At 44.7% G+C, this 24,271-nt stretch overlaps 1 protein-coding gene across 5 annotated transcripts in view; it reads right to left on the bottom strand.

The window, feature by feature from the left end:
* Positions 1-5,846, bottom strand: part of ARRB1 (arrestin beta 1) — a 78,356-nt gene extending 72,510 nt beyond the window's left edge. For 2 of the 5 annotated variants that reach the window (XM_081279318.1, XM_081279320.1), the window contains exon 1: positions 4,730-5,391. Coding sequence is in view for 1 of the 5 variants with exons in the window: in XM_081279322.1 (XP_081135448.1) it covers positions 4,730-4,749 (20 nt within the window). In the remaining 4 variants the exon portion in view is untranslated. Of the gene's footprint in view, positions 1-4,729; positions 5,392-5,746 lie in introns of those variants that run through there. The other 3 variants (XM_081279326.1, XM_081279324.1, XM_081279322.1) reach the window with 3 other exon arrangements.
* Between the last annotated feature and the right edge of the window lie 18,425 nt (positions 5,847-24,271).

The following is a 24,271-nucleotide window of genomic DNA, read 5'->3' as shown; positions in this document are numbered from 1 at the left end:
AGCCTGAGTCAGAGGACCCTCCTTTCAAGAGCCAGCACAATACATGTCTCCCCTGAGGCCAGCTCATACTCCACCCAGTCTCCTCTACCCTGCAGCCTGGTTTTGAAAGGACAGTGCAGGGCAGTGATCTTCTGCCTTTGGACACAAGGCAGAGGGGCCGGGTGGATAGGGCCACCCGGGCCCCATGACCACAGCCCCCTCTGACTCCCAGCCCAGGGCATACTTGAGGCATATGGGAAAGCAGGGTCCGCCACTTTTCCCCTTGCCTCCGTGGCTCGACTGTGCTTCCCCACTCCACCCAAATCCCAGGTCACCTTCCACTGCCTTCTGGCTAAGCATGGGGTCTTGCTGCAGCCCCTCCTCTGTGGGTCCTTCCCAGTCTCTTGGGCCCTAGGACCCAGCTGCTCTGTATCCTGACTCTTTCCACGGCCCCGCTGACCCTGAGCATCCTCTCCGCCTCGCCACACACTGTTATCCACATTCCCCAAGGTAACGGCCCACGACTCTACTCTGAAGACTTCCAAATTCCTGCTTCCCACCAGGATCCAGATCCCATCTGGGCAGAGGCCTCCCTACACCTTCCTCACTGCCAGCCTGTGGCCAGCAGTCCTGCTCCCTTGTCACACTGCTGCATGTGCACCCTCCACGGGGCTCAGCCAGATGCACAGCCGCTCTGGTAGCAGTAGATGGCTTGGCAGCCGTTTGGGGTGTGCTGACTCCCAGTATCTTGTTCTTCCATTGCCACAGCTTGAGGTACCAAAAGACCTGGAGTTGGCAGCCGACAACTCAGGACCCCTGTGCCCATGCCAGTGAGAAGCCTCAGCCCCAGGTGAGGAGGCCCACACGTGGAAGGGAGAGAGCCGCTGGAAACATCGGAAGCCCAGAGGTCATCCTGGATTCAGAGACAGTGGGCCAGCTCAACCACTACCATGTCCAGCAGTCCCAGGAGCAGTCCTGGCCAAAGCCACAGGACTTCCCCATTTCCCAGCCAAGATAGGTCACGCAGGGCTTAACCACCAAGAGAAATGACAGCCAAGGTTCACGGAGAGCTGGTGATTACACTTTCCCATCACAACCACCCTCCTCTCCTAGAAAAAAGAATTCATAAACATCAGCAGGAAAGGAAATTCTATTCCACCCCATTGACTCTCAGGAAGTCCCTCCTGTTGTCTAAATTTGATCCATGATGTTGTCATTAGAAATTAGTAAGAACAGTAAGACCCAAAAGGGATACTTGAGGCAAGGCACTGCTGGGGAGGCCAACTATGAGCCAAACAAACTCCCCTTGCTCTGAGTGGAACTAGAAAGTAGCCAAAAGGGCTTTGTGGGCAGGCCTTGGCTCAGATGCTTGCTGGCTACATGGCAGTAGACAAATTACTTACTCTCTCCTAGTCCATTTCCTTAACTGCATAAAGACAGCAACAATCCCTACATTTCTAGATCATGGGGAGAATCCAATAAGATGATGCACATAATTCTAGCACATACCAGTCACTCAGCAAGAAGGTCCAACAAACCAGCAAGTCCGACAGACTCTACTTCCTTATTGGTACTCTATTTCTCAGCTCCATCCTCTCTAGAGCTGTAGTTCTGAGTTCAAAGCCTTAGTTCTCAGGGAACCCCCTATGGGCCTCCCCGCCTCCCATCTACACTCTTGGCCACTGCCAGAGGCACTTTTCTGAAAGGAAAATCAGCTCCAGCCCACCCCACCCCACACACCCCTGCCTGAATCACCGAAGGCTTCGAGAGAAAAATCTTGTCTCTTGCCATTCCCAGGCTGGCAGACTGTCCTCATTCACCCCCTCAGGCTCACCCTTCATCCCCAACCCACTCCTAGGCCTTATGCAGTGCTTCATGCCTCTAAGCCTCTGCGCATTCTGCACCTTTGGTCAGGCAAGATGTCACCAGTCCTGCACCCATGGCCTCCTTATCCTTCCAGATGACACTCAGGAACTCCAATGCCAGCTCCTTCCCATGCCCACGGCCCAGGACTGGGTTGGGGACTCCTCCCCAGGCCTTTCAAAGTACATGTCACCCTGCATTATAATCACCTGCTTTACTCTAGATCATGGGGAGAATCCAGTAAGATGACGCATGATGTTTCTATCCATGATGTTGTCATTAGAAATTAGTAAGGGATAGAAACAGAGTGGACTCATTGATTTCTGGACCCCCAGATGGAGAGATAGATGTCATGACGCCTGATGCTTAGTGTATTGGATATTTGCAGTTTCCTCTTTCAATTAATCAAGTAGAATCTCGTGGATTCAGAACAAGACATGGCCCATTAGTGAGATTGCCTTTCTCTTCCCAATTATATAGAACCTGTCTGGAAAGGGAGAGGGAGACCTCATGGGGCTGCTAGGGAGGCTGAGGAGGGCATGCAGAGCCACCAGCGGGCTAGTTTAGTCAGACCTGTCTCTAGGCTATAGGCGCACCTCCTCCCATGCCCAGCGAATTCAGTAAACACAGGAAGACCCATGGAAAATGTCAATATTGATAGTTCCCATTTACAGATGGAAAAACTAAGGTCAGAAGAGAAAGGCAATTGCCCAACATCCCCAAGGTCCAACAGTGAGTTTGAGGCAGAGCAGGAGGAGTCAAGGAAAAAGCCCTGACCCCAGAGACAGGGTCTCCAACAGGTGCCTGGCAGCACATGGTGTCCTCATCCTGCTGACAACTCATGCCAGCAGGGGAGCAATGACACTTCTCCCCAAGTCACAGAGCAGCAGAGAGAGGCCCAAGAGGGGCTGAGTCACCCTGATTGCCAAGCAGCACAGAACAAAGGAGAAGAGCAATGGCTCAGGCTGCCTGCTGTGCCCTGCAGGGAAAGAACCTGACCTCACAGGCCAGGGGGGTCTTGGTTCTGGGGGACACTGACGTGTTGGAGAAGGGAGTCACACACCCTCCTGCTAAGACAGAGACCTGGATCGTGGTGCTGGCCAGTGGCTGCAATGGGGACTAACTGTCAAGGTGAATGCAGACACCTCATGATCTTCTGCAGTCTCCCCAAGGCTGAGCCTCCAGCACAGATCGGGCACCTTGCCCACCCACATACTTGGGGCGCTTGAAGGGCTTGACAGTACCCAAAGGAGAGCCACAGAGACAGGAACCAAGAGGGCTCTGGCCTCTGCCCTGCCTCCAACCCCCTTTTGACCTAAACAAGTCAGGTGACCTCTTTAACCCTCTGGTTCCTCTTTGGGAAAACAGGAAGAAGAAAATGAACCTACTGGAAGAGGATGGCTGAGAAGCAGTTTCTCAATAGTAAGAGTCTAAGTTACCTCTGAGCCTCAGTTTCCTCACCTAGAAAATGGGAATAATCTCTGGAGGACCTTTGAGTATCAGGCGGCAGTGGGTGAGGAATCACTTTGTCAGGGGCCTCAAAATGTGATGACCACAGTGGGCGGTTTCTCTTTGGTCTGTTGGTTCTTTCAGGGGAGGCGCGAATTTGATCCCCCACACTACACCTAGTACACAGCAGGAGCTCAATAAATAAATGTTGGAAGCAAGGAGGGGGAGATAGAAAGATGAAAGGGAGAAATGGGACAGGAGAATAGAATAGGGTAAAGAAAGAAAGTAACAAAAAAGAGCAGGTGCAGAAAGGGTGAGCAGAGGAGCGCAGGAGAGGCTGCTTGCCGGACTTCCAGGGGTGGGGAGGGTGACAGTGCAGGAGGCCAGCCAAGCTGTCTCCTTCAGAAGGGCTGACCCCAGAGGCTGTCCTGCCCAGCCCCCTGCCTCTTTTGTCCCAGTTTCCCATTTCAGAGGCACATCTATCCCTTTCTGTGACTTTCAGAGCAGGCCTTAAGACACAGGAACACCCCCACCTCCATTCTTGAAACAGCCCCTTGCCAGCACCCCCCCCCCCAACCCCTAGGCCTCAGGAGGTCACAGGGAAAGGAACCAGAGTGGATGGGAACCTGCCTTCCCAGACTCTAGAGGGGCTGCCTCCACCCTGTGTGCTGTGTGTTTCCACTCCTGTCACCTGGGTACTGGTATGAGGGTGTCAGTAGCCCCAGGTCTGGCAGCTCCCTCCTGTTGGGTGCTTAATCCCCGCAGACATCAGTCTGATGTGCCTCTGTGGGGGTCAGCACTGGCCTTCCACTGTGATGGTGAGACATATGCCAGCCTCATGTCATGTCAGTGTCATGTGAGGGTGACAATGTGTGCGTGCCAGCCTGAATGTTAGAGTCCAAGTGACAGTGTATGTGTGCATCAGTGTGCAGCACATGTGTGTGCCATCATGAGGGTGTGTTAGAGTTGGTGTGTGTTGCAGTATGACCAGCGTATGCCAACAGGGCTGTCAGTAGGAATGTGTCAGCAGGCAAATGTGTGCCAGGGAGTGTGTGTGACATCCTGTCACTGTATGTGAAGAGTGTGTGGCAGTGGCTCTCAGTGTGTGTGCTATCATGAGTGTGTCTGTGTGTCCATATGAGCGTGTGTTTTGTGTGTCAGCCTGCCCCAGGAGTCTCTGCGTCTGCCGGCCAGTGCTGGGTGTCAGTGAGTCTGTGTGCGTCTCCGGTCAGCGGCCACAAGCCAGATGGGGTGGCCCTGTCTTTGGCCTCTAAGTACCCCCGCCCCCCAGCTCCTGCCAGCGACCACACAGGAGACTTGCGGTGGACAGCCGGGTACCAGGTCCTCGGGTGACCGCGAACGCAGACTGCAACCCCCGCCCGTGCTCTCGCCTAGCTCGCCCCCACGCGCGCGGGGCCGGGTGGCCGCCCGCACTCACCGAGTCCCTTTGTCGCCCATGGTCCGCGGTGGCCGCAGGGAGGTCCGCGGCGTCAGCGCCCAGTCTGGAAAATCCCCAGCCGGCAGGAGGAGCGCTGGCCAGCCCGCTCCGGGCTCCCCGCTCCGCCTCCTTCGCTCTCCCTGCCGCCGCCGCCGCCGCCCCCGCCCCGGGTCCCCGCCCGCCCGCCGCCCGCCGCGCCGCACAGCTCCCGGGCAGCGGCCAGGGGCGTGGAGCGGTGCGGGTGTGCGCGCGTGTGCCTGTCTCTGTGTGCGTGTCTGCGTGTGCGCGCGCCTCACAGCAGAGCCCAGGGAGCCGGTGGGAAGCCTCCAGACCGAGAGCTCGCTGTTGGGGGCGGGGGTCTGCCCGAGTTCGTGCCCCTCTGTCACACCGAGGGGGACGTGTGCGCACCCAGTGTATAGGTGCGGGTGCACGGCTGTGCGCGGGCCTGTCAGGAGTGTATTTGTGTGGATGGGAGGGTGCGCACGTCTTTGTGCAGTTGTGCGTGTGTGTGCGCACCGCCGTGGGTGCGAGCGCGCTCTCCCGTGCACGCCTGGGCAGCCTTTGTGTGTTCGGGTGGGTGGAAGCCCGGGTCCGGGAATTGAGGCCAAGCTGCAGAGCTCCCGGCGGCACCCCTGCGCTGGGACAGTGGGAGTCTCCGGATGCCTAGCAAGGCCTTCGCCCCACGCTCCACCCTCCCCATCCCCACCCCCGCCCTTCTAGAGAGATAACACTTAACCACCCAACAGGGACAGGAAGAGGAGGTGTAGGGGCCGCAGACTGCGCTGACGTTAGGGAATTGGTGGGGGTGGAGGGGTACCGGAGGCCAGCAGGGACAGTCGGTGGCAGCCAGAAAGAGGAAGCTGTGAGAAGGAGATAAGCAAGGGGGCAAAGAGCTGGTCTGCTGCCGGCCTGTGCGTGTGGCTCGGCAGGGTCACAACGTGGAAAGCGCCAAGGCCCAGCCCCACGGTCTGCTGCTGGGACCCTGGATACCAGCCCCCTTAGAACCGATTTCCATACCTGTAAAGTGATTTCAGCCCACTGACTTGTTGATAGGTGGAAAGGTCTCGCGTGGACTCGCTTGAGTTTGCGGGTCTCAGGTGGGACTCGCAAACAGCAGCTGCCAGCAGAGGTTAGCCCACCCTTCTCTGCAGTTTTCTTGGTCTTTGGAAATCCTGGCTCCTCTCAAGATCCCTGACCCCTGCAGGAACAGCAGAGAGAGCTTTCTCTCCTTCCCCAGTAGGAGTGAGGGTGGAGTCCAGAGGAGAAGGGGCTGGTAGGGTTCTGGGCCTTAATCCATTTTTCTTTTGGCTCTTTGAGGGACTCAGCTTTGCCGGAGGTCCCTTCTTGCTGTGCCGGTAGTGGGAGGTCTTTCTCATCCATCACCCCTGGAATTTGGCTAATTCACCCCATAGGTCCCTAATATTGTAGTATTAATGGGAGGAAGAGAAGCTATCTTTTACTAAGATGCAATCGTGGGTCTGCAAACATCTCCTGTAATTATGCTCAAAAGCAGTCACCTATGCTGTTTATATAGAATGTATTGTTTATACAGTGTAGATAGAGTTGGTAATGATATCCCAGTATAATTACTATAATTATGTCCAGATGTTGGGGAGTAGAGGCTGATTGGCTGGCAGGGTGGTCCATGTCTGGGCAACATTAGGAGCCAGGAGAAAACGGATTAAAGCCCAGAACCTGATTGTGTCCCTTCTTAACCTCTGGACTCCATCCCCACCCCAGAGGAGAAGGAGAGGAAGCCACCTGCTGTTCCTACAGGGCTTCAGGGAGAGGAGCAAACTAAAGTCCTCCTAGATGGCAGGAGACTCCCTTTGTAAGCCAGAAAGGCCCCTGACCAGGATGGAAAGGCCTGGTCCTGCCATTTGCCACATCCCAGCTTCCCCACCTATAAAACAGTTTCCACCAAAGCAGATGATCTCCACTGGTGCTGATGTCCAAAGCACCTGAATTTTAAAATTCAGGCGAATTCTTCATTCTACTCAATAAGTATTTGTGTTTATTTTACTATAACAAATAATGTTTTAAATTACTTCCAAGTAAAACAAACAGTCCAGAAAGATGCACCAGATGGTTTCAGGTTAGCCCCCACCCCCACAGAACTCTTTCCAGCCCAGTTTGGAGAGTGTGGCTCTAGCATTTATGGACACTGAACAGATTGGTAGACTGTGGAGTCAACATGCAGGATGTCAAATACATCCCCACTAGCCTATAAACCTTGTGAGGATGTTTGTGGTGTGCCTGGCACAACTTGATTCTCACAGTTCTTTGAGAATTAATACTCTTTCCTTTTCTATATAAATGAATAAACTGATACTCAGAAGCTAAGTAGTTTGCCTACATTCATTGCTTCCTCTTGACCTTGGCCTCTAACCTCCCTTCCTCTAGCAGTCTCCAAAGGGAAGCTAATACAAAGTAGAGCCAGAATTTGACCCTTGATTTAATGTTTATTCAATAGCTGTTTATTGAATGTGTGACTCGTGGTCTTAGAAATTTATGAGTCAGTAGAAAACAGGACAAACAGCTTTCATTTGAGGAAGAAATCTAGGACAGGGGAAAAGGGGTTATTTAAGAGGGGACTTTGCTTTACCTGTCAGGATCTATGGAAAACATATTTATGTATTCTTCCTATATCAAAATTAATAAAAATGTAAAAGTAATAATGTTGAGGAAAAATTATGTGTCAACAATTTAATTTCAAGGGATTATACATATTGGGAATGAATAATACAGTAATGAAAGAGAGTGATAGGGACAAGTGTACACTGAAAAGGCCTTCCAAGGAGGTGACCTTTGGGTTGAGATCTATAGACCAGAAACCAATAAGGTGAGGGGCATGCCCCAGGAGACTTGCCCAGGCGGAAGGATCAGCGACCACAGAATTATGGGAACCAGGACAGTGTGCCTGGGTTTTGATAACCCGGGAGGAGTGGCCAGGTGGGGCAGGCAGGAGTCAGATCATTTTGAGGTCAGAAGTGAGAAGTTTGGAGCAGCGAGTTCAAGGAGAAGGTTTAGGCCGATGAATAGCAGTATCTACTTTACATTTTTTAAGGTCACACTGGCCTTGTTGGATGAGGATGACTTGGCACTAGAGAAGAGCAGAGGCTGGCATCTCATTAGTACAGTAGCCACAATGGTGGTTTGGCCTAGTGTGGGTGCAGCAGAAACAAAGACGGTAAAGTGCTCCTGGGTGTTTTGCAGGCAGAGTCACCAGTAACTGCTGAAGGACCAGCTGTGGATAGGAGGATCAAAGCTGACTCAGAGGTTTGGGGCAGAGTCTGTTCCATAGTCCATGAAGGCCACCTCTCCATGAATTTCTCCAAGGGAAGTGAGGGTTGAGAGGATAACAGAGTTCTGTCCTTCCTATCCCAGTCCGCTTGCAGTGCATCTTCTGTCGGAACACCAGAGTGATTTTCCAAAAAGGCAGATGACTTCTACAACTGAGGCTCAGAGGAGATGGTCATCTCAAGCTAGGGCCCAGCTGTCACATACCTGAAATTTACCACTTGCAATAATAATTTCTTATGTTAGCAGGGAGCACTGGCACATACCTGTAATCCCAGTGACTTGGGAGCCTGAGGCAGGAGGATCACAGGTCCAAAGCCAGCCTCACAATTTAGGGAGGCTGTAAGCAAACTAGTGAGATCCTGTCTCAAAATAAAAAAATTAAAAACAAGGGCTGAGGATGTGGCTCAGTGGTTAAGCAAGCACCCTTGGGTTCAACTCCTGGTACTATTACTACTACTGCTACTAATAATAATTTATTATATTAAAAAAAAGAGAAAAGGAAATATAATTCCTGCTTTACATGTGAGAAAATACAGCTCTAACAGGGAAAGTGTGGAAGTCAAGGACGTATCAAGATAAAGCTAGTGCTCAAACCCAAGCTTCTGCTTGGCTGGCCCGGTAGTTGAATGTCAAACTGAAGTGAGAGGGAGTGAGCTGAGGAGTGAATGATGAATTTTCAACATTCCACTCATGAAAAGATTTGCAGCCTTCCTTTGAGATGTTAGAGGTTAAGAAACCAAGGCACTTTCCTAACTCCGCCCAACCAGAAATCCGTCATCCTGACTCATCCCTTGCCACCTCAATCCATATCCATCAATCCTAGGCTTCGAGCTCCTAAGAAAGATAGAGAAATAGGCAGACCATGCAGAGCCTGGAGGGCCATGTAAAGAGTTTGGTCATCATCCCAACTACTCGGGAGGCAGAGGAGGTAGGATCCCAAGCCTGGGCAATTTAGCAAGACAATGTCTCCAAAAAAAAAAAAAAAATTAAAAGGACTAGGGATGTAACTCCATGGTAGAGGGTTCCTGGATTCAATTTGAAGTACCAAGAAGAAAAAAGAAAAAGAAGGAAGGAAAGAAGAGAGGGAGGGAGAAAACCAAGAAACCACAGAGGCCAGAAGACAAGGGAGTACCATCTTTAAAGTACTAAAAACAGAACCAAACAAAGAAACCCATCAATCTTCTGAAATAAAGGTATTTTCAGATAAATGAAAGAGAACATTTGTCACCAGCAGAATGGCAGTACAAGAAATGTTAAATGAAGTTATTCAGGCTATAGGAAAATGACATCAGGTAGAAAGTGAGCTCTTCAGAGGGGAATGAGAGCACCAGAAATAGCAAATATATAGATAAATATAAGACTTTCCCCCCCTCAACTCCCTGTCATCCCACACTGGGGATTGAACCCAGGAGACCTTTACCACTGAGCTACAGTCACAGTTCTTTACTTTGCGACAGGGTCTTGCTAAATTGCTGAGGATTGACTTCAGTTTGCAATCCTCCTGCCTCAACCTCCCAAGTTGCTGAGATTACAGGTGTGTTCCCCAGACCTGGCTTCATCCTCCACTTTTAAGCCCAAAATAATAACATTTTATTGTAGGGCTTTTTAAAAAATATATATATATTTTTTAGTTGTAGATGGACACAATACCTTTATTTTATTTATTTTTTAATGTGGTGCTAAGGACCGAACAGCACCCTCCACATGCGAGACGAGAACTCTACCACCGAGCTACAATCCCAGCCCCTTTATTGTAGGGTTTTTAATGCATGTAGAGGCAAATGTCTGGCAATAATAGCATCAAAGGCAGGGAACAAATGGAATTATATTGTTGCAGCCTCATATATTTTATTCTATCTAAACTGAATAAATTAAGAATGCACATTGTAATTCTGAGAGCAACCCATTTAAAAACACAAGAAATTGGGGTTGAGGGTGTAGTTCAGTGGTAGAATATTTGCCTAGCATATGTGAGGCCCCGTTCAACCCCAGCTCCCAAAGAAAAGAAGGGAAAGAAAAAGAAAAGAAATAGACTAAACATTCCAATTGAAATAATTAAAAAAGTGAGACCCAACAACATACTTCTAAAGACTCACAAGCTAAGGGTTCCTTGGCCTCCTCTAGCAGAAGCAAGATGAATGAAGAATGAGAGGCTGGACTGGAATCGCCCTCTCAGAAGAGTCCGTTGAAAGGGGAGCTGAGCAACTGCACAGGTTGGCCCAGAACAAAGGGGTTTCCTGATGCTAGACTTGGAATTTTAAAACTTGAACAACCCTGAGCAAGCCTGGTCACCATGTTCCCAGAATCCCCCAACTTTTTCAACCCTGAGCAAGCTTGGTCACCATGTTTTCTGGGAATCCCCCAACTTTTTCAGGGGAAGCGTGAATGGACTGTACCCTTCCTATCTGCAATCTTTTTGTAACAAGTGGTTTAAAGGTCAAGGGCAAAGGTGGCTCCCCAGGTAGCTTCAGTCTAAAATAGGGTCTGGAGTTTAGCAAGTGCTGGGCAAACTGCTCGATCAATGAGAACCTTGAAGCAGAGGAAAGAGTTTGTTCTCTGGGAACCCCTTACCAAGGCCCTCCTTCCTGCACACAATCTATATTGACCGGTTCCTATCCCTGCCCAACAATTACAGACATTATAGTTGTTTTTATAAAACAACTAAATAATAATTATAATAATGCTTTTATTCATGATTAATATCAAATGTAAGGAAAAATTTAAAGTTCCCCTCCACCTATCCTCCCGTGCTCTTCACCTCCTCTCTAAAGAAAACCTGTTTGCAGGCCAGTGACTGAGGCAGGAAGATCACCAATTTGAGAAACTTAGTAAGATCTTGTCTCAAAACACAAAATTAAAAGGACCAGGGATGTAGCTTAGTGGTAGAATGGCCCTGGCCTCAATCTCTGATCTGGGGAGTGGAAGTGGCAGGGGACAAAAAACAAAAGTAGAAAACCCTGTTTTATAACCTTTTCTGCTTTGAGCTGTTATGGCTTATACCACAAATCTGATTAATATACATATACCTCATTTTCTTTTTTTGCCCAGGGCAGTGGGGTGTGGTACCAGGGATTGAACCCAGAGATTCTTAACCCCTGAACTACATCTCACCATTTTGACGCCATCAGCAATGAGGTCCTAACCAGAGCCAAGCTGATGCCAACAGCATGCCCTTGAACCTCCAGAACTGTGTGCTAAATAAACCTCTTTTCTTTAGAAAATATCCAGCCTCAGGCATATTGTTATAATAACAGAAACAGACTAACACACTACCTGAGGCTCTGCTTCTGGGGAGCCTGACCTAAAACATATCAAGAAACAATAAAACAAATCTGACAAACATTGAAAAAATATTTTGAAAGAGAAACAATACTAAAAAGAAAAGAAACCCTGCAGTGAGAATTGTTTGCCTACATGTATTGGATTTAAATTAGAACACAGAAAAAGAAGGCTCTCATAATAATGTCTTTAAGAAAAAAAAGTGAATTTCAGTTAACAATACAATTAAAGAAGATAGACTCTCTTAGTCATAAGGTAAAGAAAGCACATGTTTTTTTCTGAAAAATGGGGAAGATGCTAATAAATTCCAGGAAAAACATGAATCTATACCAGAAACTGTGATTCAAATATAAAAAAGTGGTGAGATTCTTAAGCAATTGATGACATGTAAGGAAAAAGAAATATTTGACATGAGCATTTGAAATATTTTTCATTGTTCTTTTCTGGCTTTATTTTATTTTATTGTGGAAAATTTTAAACGTATCCAGAAGTAGCAAAAATAGCAAAATGAACTCCTAGTGCCCATGATTCAGCTTCAGCAGTTATCAAGATATGGTCAATCTCAGATATCAGTTTCCAAAGTTCCCTAAATGCCACATGTGTATGCTTCTGAGCATATGTGTTTCCTTTTTTTTTTTTTTTAAAGCTGGTGTGCTGAAATCCAGATCCAACATAGTCTACAGATTGCATTGAGTTGACATGTCTCTTTATTTTATTTATTTTTTTGTACCCGAGGATTAAACCAGGGGCCACATCCCCAGACCTTTTTATTTTATTTTGACACACTAAGTTGCTGAGGTTGGCCTCAAACTTGAGATCTGAGATTGCATGCATGCACCACCATGCCAGCCAAATCTTCAGGAAAATCATTCTTTTCTTTTCTTTTTTTTTTTCCTATTTATTTTTAAACCAGGGTTTGAACCCAAGGGCACTTAACCACTGAGCACATCCCCAGCCCTTTTTGTATCTTATTTAGAGACGGGTCTCACTGAGTTGCTTTGTGCTTCACTTTTGCTGAGGTTGGTTTTGAACTCACAATCCTCCTGCCTCAGCCTCCCAAGTTGCTGGGATTACAGGTGTGCTCAGTTTTTTTAAATTAAAAGACCTTCTAGTTTATTTGGTCTTACATGACCTTTCTTTGGTGGCCCAGTCAATACAGAAATATGGGTTCCCCTGTTCCAACATAAACACCGAGGAAGGTATCCAATGTCTATAAATCCTCTGTACTGTTTTGTTTGTCTAAGTTTATTAAGAGCTCTCCTGGTTACACATGCTATGGATACTTGAGTGCCAGATAGGATTAAAGACACTCAAACAGTGCTCTAATTTATATCTGAACCTCTCAGAAAATCCAGGAAGTTTAGATTAAGAGCTAAAAGGTGTTTAGAGCTGCAGCCACAAAAGATCCTCAGAAATAATCTATGGCCATGGATTCCCGATTTTGTTATAGAACCTACTCAACCTTGAAGATGAAGTTGGGAGCCTGACCTTGGGCCCACAGACTGCCACTGTGAAGCTCTGCCTCCTGCCCAGTCCTGAGTCACGGGCTCTGGACTTTACCCCCATCCCTCTCCGCTAGGGTGGTTGGTCATGGGGGTGGGAGGAGAAGGCAGGCAGGGTTAGAACCCAAGAAGAAGAGAGCTTTAGTCTGAGCTGCCCAAGACTGCCAAGCTACTGAGTTGTGAAGCTAGAATTTGAATCCAGATCAGACTGGCTCCAAATGTGAGCCCCTTCTTCTCCCTGCCCACTCCCATGGGATCTGCAAGCCCAGGGAGAAACCCTAACGCTGATTTAGGTATTCACTGAGAAGAGGAATGCCTGGAATCAGAATGGCCAAGTTTCCTGCAGTTAAATAGTTGACTCAAATATCAACAGACACACCCAGAAACACGAAACCAAAAGTCAACCAGCCAACTAACAATGAAGGGTGAGGGAAAGCCAGAAAATTATGCAGGTCAACCTTTTTATTACCCTACGCATGCCTAAGGGACTTAAATATTAACCAGCTAACTTTTTTTTTTTTTTTTTTTTTGGTGGTGGTGAGGAGGACAGGTGGACATCTTGAATATGCCACACACTGCTCTAAGCACCCGGGACTCCAGGATGAGAAGATAAGACCCTTCCCTTGAGGAAGCCGTTCATGGGCGCTGCCTTCCTGTGCAGGAACAGTCTTCATTATGTCTCTCATCTCATTGCCAATAAGGGGCCTGGCACAAAAATACCACTTCATGAATGAGTTTATGTTTTGAAAATTATCCCCTTTTCTCTGCCACCTGACAAACCTTCAAGTATTTGGTGACTGTAAATTTTTAGAAAAGAGGAAACTGTAGTCAGGGAAGAGAATTTAGAGGGGAAATGATGTGTGCTGCTTAGCAGAAGGATTTTTTTTTTTTTTTAATGCTTCTAGGGTAAAGAAAGGGAAACAGAGGAAGAGAATAACCAGGTCTTAGAACGACAGTCCTTTAGCAGCAAAGGAAAAAAAGCTAGAGACTTCTGGAAGAGGCAATGGGACCAGACAGTGACTATCTGCTGCCTTTAAAGATCTGTAGCCCTGAGGGTGGGAAGGAGACCAAGTTTGGAATGGTTGTTAGGAGCACATCTCCAGGCTTCCAGGAAGAGGCTCATTCATTCATTCGACATGTATTTACTGAGCAACTACTCTGTGCCAAGTCTTGTTTGAAGAACTGGGGAATATAGCAATGCATAAAAGTTTTAAAATTCGTGCTCTCATGTAGTTTACAAGCTAGTCAGAAACAGGAAAAAACAATTAATCAGTAAGACAAAAGTATAAGTGCACTTACTCCTTGACCTAGCAATCTCATTTCTGGGACTTTAGCCCAAAGCTTCATCTGCACTATACGAATTATCCTGATCAAAACGTTAACAGTGCCAAGGTTGAATAACTCTGCCCTGGTGTGTAGCCAGAGCACAGAGAGCTCTCCCCCACCTCCCCCTCACAACCTGCCCCCCTGTTTCCCACCCGCAAGCAACTGAGAGATGTACAGGGACAGTTGCACTACTTGTCACAGATGTTAGTCAATACCAAATTAGGAAGTTGATGGAAAAAAATATCTTGCAAAACTGTGTACTTTCTCAACACTGCACAGGGGTAAACCATGCATTAAAAAATGGAGGAAAAACGACTAAAATGTCAGGGTAGTGAACTTAAGCGATAGAAATATTTTTCCCTCTCATTTCCCTTTTTCTCTTCCCTAATATTTCCTGAGAACCATGTCATAAATTGTTTATGTAGATAATATATGTTTATTTATACAAGTATATACATATATATATATATATATATATATATATACACACATATATGTGTGTGTGTGTGTGTGTGTGTATATATTCTTACTCAAATATCAACAGACAACCCAGAAACTTGAAACCCAAAGTCAACCAACTAACTGACAATGAAGGGTAAGGGAAAACTAGAGGATTATTCAGGTACACACACACACACATATGCATATACGTATGTTTTTATTTATTTACTATTTTTTCAGTACTGGGGATTAAACCCAGGAAATTGCATATGTTAAACGAGTGCTCTACCACTGAACTATATCTCTGGCCCTTAATATTTTATTTTGAGACAAGGTCTCACTAAGTTGCCCAGGCTGGCCTTGAACTTGAGATCCTCCTGCCTCAGCCTCCTGAGTCACTGGTATTACAAGCATATACCACCATACCTGGTTCATATTTCTAAACTTTTAGACCTTTAATATATACAAATAATGCATGATATTCTCCCAGTACTTAAAAAAAAAACTAAAACAAATTTGGAAATGACACACCAAGACCAGTGCACAGGTAACTGCCGCTGCAAGGCTGATGCTAAGCACTGCAGGGACACAGCTCTGCCTTCAGCTTTGAACTGACACTGGAAAATGGGGTTACCCGGTCATAGGGAGCCAGTACATTCTACTAGATACTGCCTAGTGGCTTTATAATTAGCTGTACCATTTCTCTCTACCACCAGGAGGTATGACAGAACCAGAGTGAGCCAGTACTTGACACCAGGCTTTAGTCCCCCCACCTCTGCCCTCTGGTACTGGGGATTGAAGCTAAGGGTGTTCTTTTACTGAGCCACATCCTCAGTCCTTTTTATTTAGTTATTTTTTTTTATTTATTTTTTTTTTTGAGATAGGGTCTTGATAAGTTGCAAAGGCTGGCCTTAAATTTGCAATTTTTCTGCTCCAGCCTCCTAAACTGAGGGGATCACAGATCTGTGCTGCTATGCCTGGTGACACCAGCTTTAAAATGCTGGCCAATCTGACAGTTGAAAAGTATAATTTCATTGTTTTAATTTGCATTTCCTTTATTGTGGGGGGGGGATTGAATAGTTTCAGGTGTTCACTTTTATTTTTATTTAATTTTTTTTTTTTTTTGCAGTGTTGCGTCTGAACCCAGGGTCTTGCACATGCTAGGCAAGTGCTCTACCACTGCCCTATTTTTATTTTTTTAAATATTATTATTTTCTGCACTGGGGATTGAACCCAGGAGCACTCTACCACTGAGCCACAACCCCAGCCCATCCCAGCCCCTTTTGTTTTTTATTTTGAGACAGGGTCTTGCTAAATTGCTTAGGGCCCTGCTAAATTGCTAAAGCTGGCTTTGAACTTGCAATTCTTCTACCTCAGCCTCCCAAGCTGCTGGAATTATAGGCATGTGCCATTGTGACTGACCCTATTTTTATTTTTAAGTTAATTAAAGGTTTATGATAATGCACAAATGCAAAAAAATGATCTTAAATTTCTAATCAAGATTTTAATTGGCATACATGCACATCATACAACATTCACAGAGGACATGGTGAACACTCCTGTAATCCCAGCTGCTCAGGAGGCTGAGGCAGAAAGATCACAACTTTGAGGACAATTTGGCAATTCAGGGAAACCCCATCTCAAAATACAATAAAAAGGGCTGGGGATATAGCTCAGTGCTTGCCTAGCATGCACAAGGCCCTTGGTTCAATTCTCAGTACTGGACAAAACAAAAACCAAAAAAGAAAAGTTTGTCTCTTTCCCGTGGATCTGAAGCTAAGCCCCTGAAGACTTTCTATACAGAGACCATGTCTGACAGCCATTTCTAGAGTTTCCATTCAGAGATATTTGGTGCATATATAAGCACTTATATGTATTGCCTTTCCAGTTTTTACATACATATATATATTTTTTTTGGCAGTCCTAAGGATTGAACCCAGGAGAACTGTACCCTTGAGTTGCACCCCTAGCCTTTTTAATTTTTCATTTTGAGATAGGATCTCTCTCCCAAATTGGCCAGCCTGGCCTTAAACTTGTGATCCTCCCATTTTAGGCTCCCATGTCGCTGGGTCACAGGCATACACCACTGCACCTATCACAAATTATAACATTTTCTACACCATTCTGCATTTTGCTCTTTTAAAAACTTAATCCTAAAAAGTAGTTTATCCCACTCTTCACAGAGCCATCTCATTCTTGTTCATGATTTCTAGTATCCCTCCCATTCAGTAAACGTACTATAGTTTGTTTAAACGGTGCCCTAGCATTGGAAATTTTGGTGGCCTCCAATCTTTTGCTTCACTGATTGTTCTTATGCATATATATTTCTCACATATGTGTAAGATAATTTCCAAGAAGTGGAATTTCTGAGTCAAAGGGTTAATGTATTTAACATATTTAAGGTTATTACCAAATCTCTTTCCATATCAATTTACTGATTGTCATATTAATGATTATGAAGAAACTATCTGCTTATATTTTAATTCAGAGAAAAATATAACATAGTCATTGTCTTTGATCATAAGAGATCATCATTTTTGAAACATTTACTATGCGTCAGGAATGTACACATATTATCAAAACATTCCTGACACCGTGAATTAAGCCCTTTGTTTAAGATACCAAAGAGAGGCTGGGGATGTGGCTCAAGCGGTAGCGCCCTCGCCTGGCATGCGTGCGGCCTGGGTTCGATCCTCAGCACCACATACCAACAAAGATGTTGTGTCTGCGGAGAACTAAAAAATAAATATTAAAAATTTTCTCTCTCTCTCTCTCCTCTCTCACTCTCTCTTAAAAAAAAAAAAATAAAAAAAAAAAAGATACCAAAGAGTGGGTGAGGGAGCCAGAAACCAAGCCTTGGCTTATCAGGCTCTAGCTTTGGCCTGATCCTGGTCCTTGTTACTATGCAGGAAGCTGACACCTGGTATGAGGAACTAGATTCCAGGGTAACTCACGGTGATGTCATGTGACCAGTGCCCCAGAGCACAGACCCAGAGCACAGGGACCGGTCAGGCAGAGGCAAGGGTCTGAAAAAGATTCACAGAGGGAGGGCCTTTCAGGTGAGGCTTAAATATTGGAGGAGCAGATCTGGCTGATAAGTAGAAAAGGGTCCTCAGCAGGGAGAGACCAACATTCCCAAAGACATAGAAACTGGAAAATCAGCTCCGGAGAGGAGAATAAATGTGTGCAGAGCAGAAGCTGGTCTGGGGCCAACGCTGGAAAGGTGTGTTTCAGGCAGGTGGTGAAGAACCCCTCACAGGCGGCTGTCAGACACTTGGCTCTTCAGTGGGAGATCACTTACTTATCTGGGGATCTGAACACTGAAGAAGTGGCGCAGAGTGGAACTCAGACTCTGGAGTCAGACCATTTGGATTTCAGTCTCACTTCTTCCCCTTCTTAGCTGAAGACTTGTCTCCCCTTCTGTAAAATACAGAATGTGATTTACAAAGTTGTAATAGGGATGGAGTATTTCAAGCATGTTTTTAAAAAAGCAAAGTAGGAGAATATCTGACTCTTGGCAAGTACTCAATAAGTGGTATCCACTTATTAGCAAACAACTAAATTGTTTTAAAGAGGTTTTTTAAAATTGACAATCTTTTTCTGTATTCTGTTAAAAATTTTTAGTTGGCAGAGAGTGGTAATGATGGGCTCTACTTAGTTAAATGGGACAGAAGGTGATGCTGTAATGGCCCAGTCGAAGAACCTCAGAGAATGGTCTTGATCCCTGGCAGCACAGCCACTGAGATAGCTCTCAGTAGTTTATACATATGGCCAAACAGTAATTATTAAAAAGTGTTGAAATACAGTTAGGATGCATTGACAACTGTCTCCTCACCCCTCAGGCCACCTCTTGATACATTAGAGCTGCAAATGTAGATTTTTAAAAGTTAACATTTATTTCGCTCTTACTATGTAAATATCTCACAACAAACTATAACAAGTACTATTATTCCTGTTATACAGATGAAGAAACTGAGGCACAGGGAAAGTTTTAAGCGAGTTGCTCAAGGCCACACGATTGGGATGCACATCGGGCTTCATGAGTCCCCGGCCTTCTCTCACCTCTTTTCAGATTTGCTGTTTCCATGTGAAACTGGATCAAGAGTCCAGTTACTGTCACCAGTGCCTTCCCAATCATTGTGCCTTTTTGAAGTTAAGCTGCTGAACCCTTGAACCTTCTAAATCTAGCCTGAACATCTCTGGTCTCAAACTGAAGGAAGAAGGCTAGAGGGGTTGTGAACATGTCCTAATCTGGGGCACCATAGGCTGAGCTGCATTTTAGAAAGCAGCTCTGGTGTATCAAGAGGTGGCCTGAGGGGTGAGGAGACAGCTGTCAATGCATCCTGAATATCTGTGACAGGTGGTGAGTGGCAGGGGCTGGAGGTCAAGGCTACAAGGAGGAGTCCTTGGCCTCACTTGTCCTGCAGCAGGCACCTGCCTAATTAAAATTAACTGTATCCACAAGTGCCTATTGAGCCCTTTTGAAATGTGACCAGTTCAAATTGAGAATGACTGTGAATAGGGGCTGGGGATGTGGCTCAAGCCCGTAGTGTGCTCGCCTGGCATGCGTGCGGCCCGGGTTCGATTCTCAGCACCACATACAAACAAAGATGTTGTGTCTGCCGAAAACTAAAAAATAAATAAATATTAAAATTCATTTAAAAAAAAAAGAGAGAGAATGACTGTAAAGAAAACACACATCGGATTTCAAAGACATAATACTAAAAAAAAAAAAAAGAAAAAGTAAGACATCAGAATAAGTTTTATGTTAATTGTATGTTGAAGTACATTTTGGATTTATGTGATTAAGAAAAAAAAATATTATTAGCCAGGCCTGTAATCCCAGCTACTCCAGAGGCTGAGGCAAGGAATCCAAATTCAAGACAGCAAGACCCTGTCTGAAAAAAAAAAAAAAAAAAAAAAAAAAAAAAAAAAAAAAAGACTGGGGATGTAGCTCAGTGTTAGAAAGCCACTGGGTTCAATTACAATACTGGGGGGAAAAATCATCTTTTTCTTCTCTATTTCCTTTTTTTTTTTTTTGGAGACAAGGTCTTATTAATTTGCCCGGGCTGCCTTGAACTTGCAATCCTCTGCCTCAGCTGGTATTCACAGGAGTGTACCACCGTGCTCAGCTCATGAAATTACATATGTGCTCACGTTATATTTCTATTGGACAACTTTGGACCATAACCTTGCCTGCAGGTGACCTGCCTCCCTTTCACTGCCTGAGAAGCTGAGTCCGCGTCAGAGAAGGTAGGCGGAAGTGTCCCCCAGTAAGGTTCAGGGCTGCCGCTGGACCGCCCAGGGCACCGGCGATGGACCACCCCGCCGCTGTCCTCTGCCGCCCTCTAGTGGTTTGTCTTCCAAGCGTTCCTACGGCTGTTAAGCGACATCCTGTCTTCATGGATGGAAATGTATTGGACTTGCTATCCTGAAACACTTTGTGGTCCCAAATCATTTATTTTTCTTACCTACTATCATTTTAGTTATGTATAGGCATCCAATAGGGTGCTAGAGGTATAGCTCAGTGGTAGAACTGTTGCCTATCATGTGCCGAGGCCCTGGGTTCAATCCCCAGTGCCACCAGGAAAAAAGCACTTGATAGAAGGAATTTAGGTCATTTCCTGGTTTCTGTTTACTATCTCCCCCTCCCCACCATTCACGGTCTTGATCCATCACTTTCACAACAGGTATCAATACAATTAAGATGCCTTGGGCTGGGGATATTGTTCAGTTGGTAGAGTGGTTGCCTCATATGCACAAGGCCCTGAGTTCAATCTCCCAATCCCCAGCACCACCAAAAACAAACAAACAAACAAACAAATGCATTAAGTATCTCTTAACTTCTTCATGTGCTGCTTCTGGTTCAATTATGTCTAGAAAAATGATGCTACCTTTCCCTTTAAATTCCGGTAATTTGATTTAGTGAACGAGGAGTTTGATCTCAAGACAGAATCCTTTTGTTGGTAAAAAGTGTTAATAGTATGATAACAGGTTAAACTGCATTATAAAGATTATGGAAACATAATATATAAAAAGTATTTAGTGCAGTTCCTGGTACATTATAAACTCTCAGTTATTGTAGCTATTAAATATGTGAAATTGTTACTTATATAAGCAGCAATCTTTTAAGAGTGTTATTTGTCCCTGCATGCTGGGACTCTGGTTCAGAACCTTCTTGATAAGTAAATAAAGGGAATGGAAAGAAACTAAATTTCATTGGATCACTAGGCTGGGAAAATACCCAGCTGGGTCTTCTTGGAAAATGACCCATCTAGACTGAACTTGAGTTAGCTCTGCCAACTAGGACTAGAGGAGTGGCTGGGGAAGAGGTCATGGATCAACTCCACTGGAACTGTGGATTTTCAAGGGTACACAAAGATATTCCCAGGGTTGTGTGGAATGGAAATATAAGTTAGAGAGGAAAACATAACAACATAAGTGCTACTGTTCTGGGAAAACTTATTCTTAAGTGGATAATTGCATCAAATTTCTGTGGTATTTATGTTCCCTGTGGATAGGGGACATTTAAAAATAGTGATTGCTTTATTTCAAATATTGACATTAATACTGGAAACTATAGTTTTTGCAAGTTTATTTAAATTCATGATGAAAGGTCTACCTATGTTAAAGTCCTACATAACTTCGGTTGGATATGTAGCTCAGTGGTAGAACATCAGCTTACCATGCATGAGGCCCTGGGTTCCATCTCCTGCAGCCCAAACACAAATAAATAAATAAATAAATCATATATATACACACACACACACACACACACACACACACACACTCTCTTAAAGAGAGTCAAAGAAATTTGAATCCTTCAAATTCTTTTTTAAAATCTTTTTTAGGTATAGATGGACACAATACCTTTATTTGTTTTTGTTTTGTGGTGCTGGGGATAGAACCTAGTGCCTCACATGTGCTAGGCAAGCATTCTACCACTGAGTCACAACCCCAGCCCTGAGTCCTTTTTGAAGGGAAAATGCACAAATTTTTTGAGGACTAGGGCTCTAGGCTATATACTCAGCCTGGAATTGCTGCATGGTAGTAAAATAGTGAGTGTCCTGTGTGCTTGAGAATGAAAGGCAGTGGTGTTTTGGTTGTCTATGAGCCACATGTTGGCATTGCTGAAAGAGACCTGCCCTAACCAAAGTCATTGAAGATTAATAACGTAAACCTAAATGCTTAGGTGTTTGTTGGCTTTAACAGCAATGATAATCTGTCCCATCTAACAAATAATTTCCATGTGCTGGATACTAAGCTAAGAGCTTTACAGATATCATTTCAATCAATCACAGAAAGTCTGTGAGAGTAATGATAATTTCTTTGCTTTTCAGGTGAAGAATATGAGGTTCAGAGAAGTTAAATGACTTGCCTGACCTCACAGAGCTTGTAAGTAGCAGCACTGGAATGTGAAACACATTGAGCTGGCTGCAGATTTCCCTACCTCGCCACCTCCCCTAACCTGTCACTCTGTCTCCACCTTCCAAGCATGGCACCAGCCTCTCCCATGTACCTGTGTATTATGTGTCCCAGGGCTGGGTCAGGTGATAACACATCTACATACTGAAGGTTGATCCTAGGGAGAGATCTCATGCGCCCAAAGTTTTCATTAACTAGCACAGTATCTTTTTTATTTTCCTGGGTCATTTTTCTTCCTTTTTTTAAAAATCCCTTTTTAATGAAAACATTTTATTATTTTGAATCAGAAAAAGGAAACTATTTTCATAATTCAAGATGTTCTTTTGTCCCCAAAGCCTTTAGCCCATGCACTCTGCCTGATGTGTCCCATGGTCTGGTACACACGTATCTCTTGGGAGCCTCAGCTCAAGAATTAGAGCATTGTGACATTTTTTCCTACTCCCTGCCCTCCTAGATGCTCCCTCAGTGCCCAGTTATCCCTACCATGACACTTGAGATGCCTATCATATTTATTTATCTGTACCCCTGACCCCAGATTTGAATTCTTGGGAGGCAAGAGTTAAATCAGATTCATCAGTGAACCTGGGTCCAGGCACAGAAACTTGCTCTGAGTAATAATAACTAATGCTAATTGAACACTTTCATGCCCCACATACTAAGCACTTTGCCTGTATTAATTAATTTAATCTCACAACTATGCCATAATGGGAACTTATTATTATTTTCATCTCATTTTACAGATGAGGAAACTGATACAGAGATAAATTGCCTGAGGTCACATAGCTAAGAACCAACCAGATCAGGGATATAAGCTCAAGTTGTCTATCTCAAGTCTGTGACCTTAAACACTCTGCCATACTAGATAGATGCTGAGTGGCCACATAGCCAGATTGTTCAGGGAAATTGGACAAGGCCAAGTGGTTTTCTCACTGAGTTCATCTCTATTCATTCACTGGACCAATCGGACATCAGTTTATAAAAAAGATATGTGTATAGGGAAGAAGGACTGTGATGGTCTCATTTCCCTGGATCCAGAAACAACCCTAAATTTTCTTTTAATATTTATTTTTTAGTTTTCAGCGGACACAACATCTTTGTTTGTATGTGGTGCTGAGGATCGAACCAGGGCCGCACGCATGCCAGGGGAGCGCGCTATCGCTTGGGCCACATCCCCAGCCCTCCTAAATCCTCTTAATTTGCTTCCTCCATATTTCCAGAGCTGATCTTCTGGGCCACAGTGAGGGGTCCCCGGAACTCAATAGAGGATGAAACTTGGCTGTAAGTTTCCCAGGGCTCCCAGCAAACAGAGAAGAAACAAGATAAGTTTTTAACATTCCTTGTAACTCCTTGTAAACCATTTATTTTCTTTTTTTTCTTTTTTTTTTTAAATTTTATTTATTTTTTTATTGGTTGTTCACAACATTACAAAGCTCTTGACATATCATATTTCATACATTAGATTGAAGTGGGTTATGAACTCCCAATTTTTACCCCAAATGCAGATTGCAGAACCACGTCGGTTACACATCCACAATTTTACATAATGCCCTATTAGTAACTGTTGTATTCTGCTACCTTTGTAACTGTTGTATTCTGCTACCTTTCATTTATTTTCATTAAGTCTGTGGTGAAAATAAGACTTTCCATTAAGTCTTACTAAATGCTGATCCTCGGCCAATCACTGTGTCGTGTCTCATGGAAACAGTCAAGTAAAACACCTTTGATCCCTGGAGTTGAAAAGATTACAGAAGTACAGTAAAACAGAATATAATAAAGGCCTCAAATGTGATCACAAATGTAATACTAAATTTTCTAGTAGTCATGTAAAAAAAAACAAAAGAAAGAAGAAACAGGCAAACTTAGTTTTAGTAACATATTTTAGGGCCAGGCATGGTGGCACACATCTATACTCCCAGTGACTCAGGAGGCTGGGGCAGAAGGATCTCAGGCTGTCGGGGAAATCAGCAGAAGCCTGTCTCAAAGTAAAATTTTAAAAAAGGCTAGGGATATAGCTCAGTGGTTAAATGCCCCTGGGTTCAATATCCAATATTATATTTTAAAAATTCACTTACTATATCTAAAATGTTATTCTTTAACACGTAATCAGTATAAAAATTATATATTTTATATTTTTTTTATTCTTGAAGACTGGTATTGTTTATACTTAACAACACTTTTCCACTCTGAGTAACAATCTTTCAGTGAATAATAGACCCATGTGGCTAGTATAGATTTTTTTTTTCATGAAATATGGCTGTTTTATTTT

Source organism: Spermophilus citellus (genome assembly GCF_964194105.1).
Source record: "Spermophilus citellus genome assembly, chromosome: 2".
Taxonomy (NCBI): Eukaryota; Metazoa; Chordata; class Mammalia; order Rodentia; family Sciuridae; genus Spermophilus; species Spermophilus citellus.
Note: the sequence above shows the minus strand (reverse complement) of the source record. Positions and strands in the feature narration are given on the sequence as shown.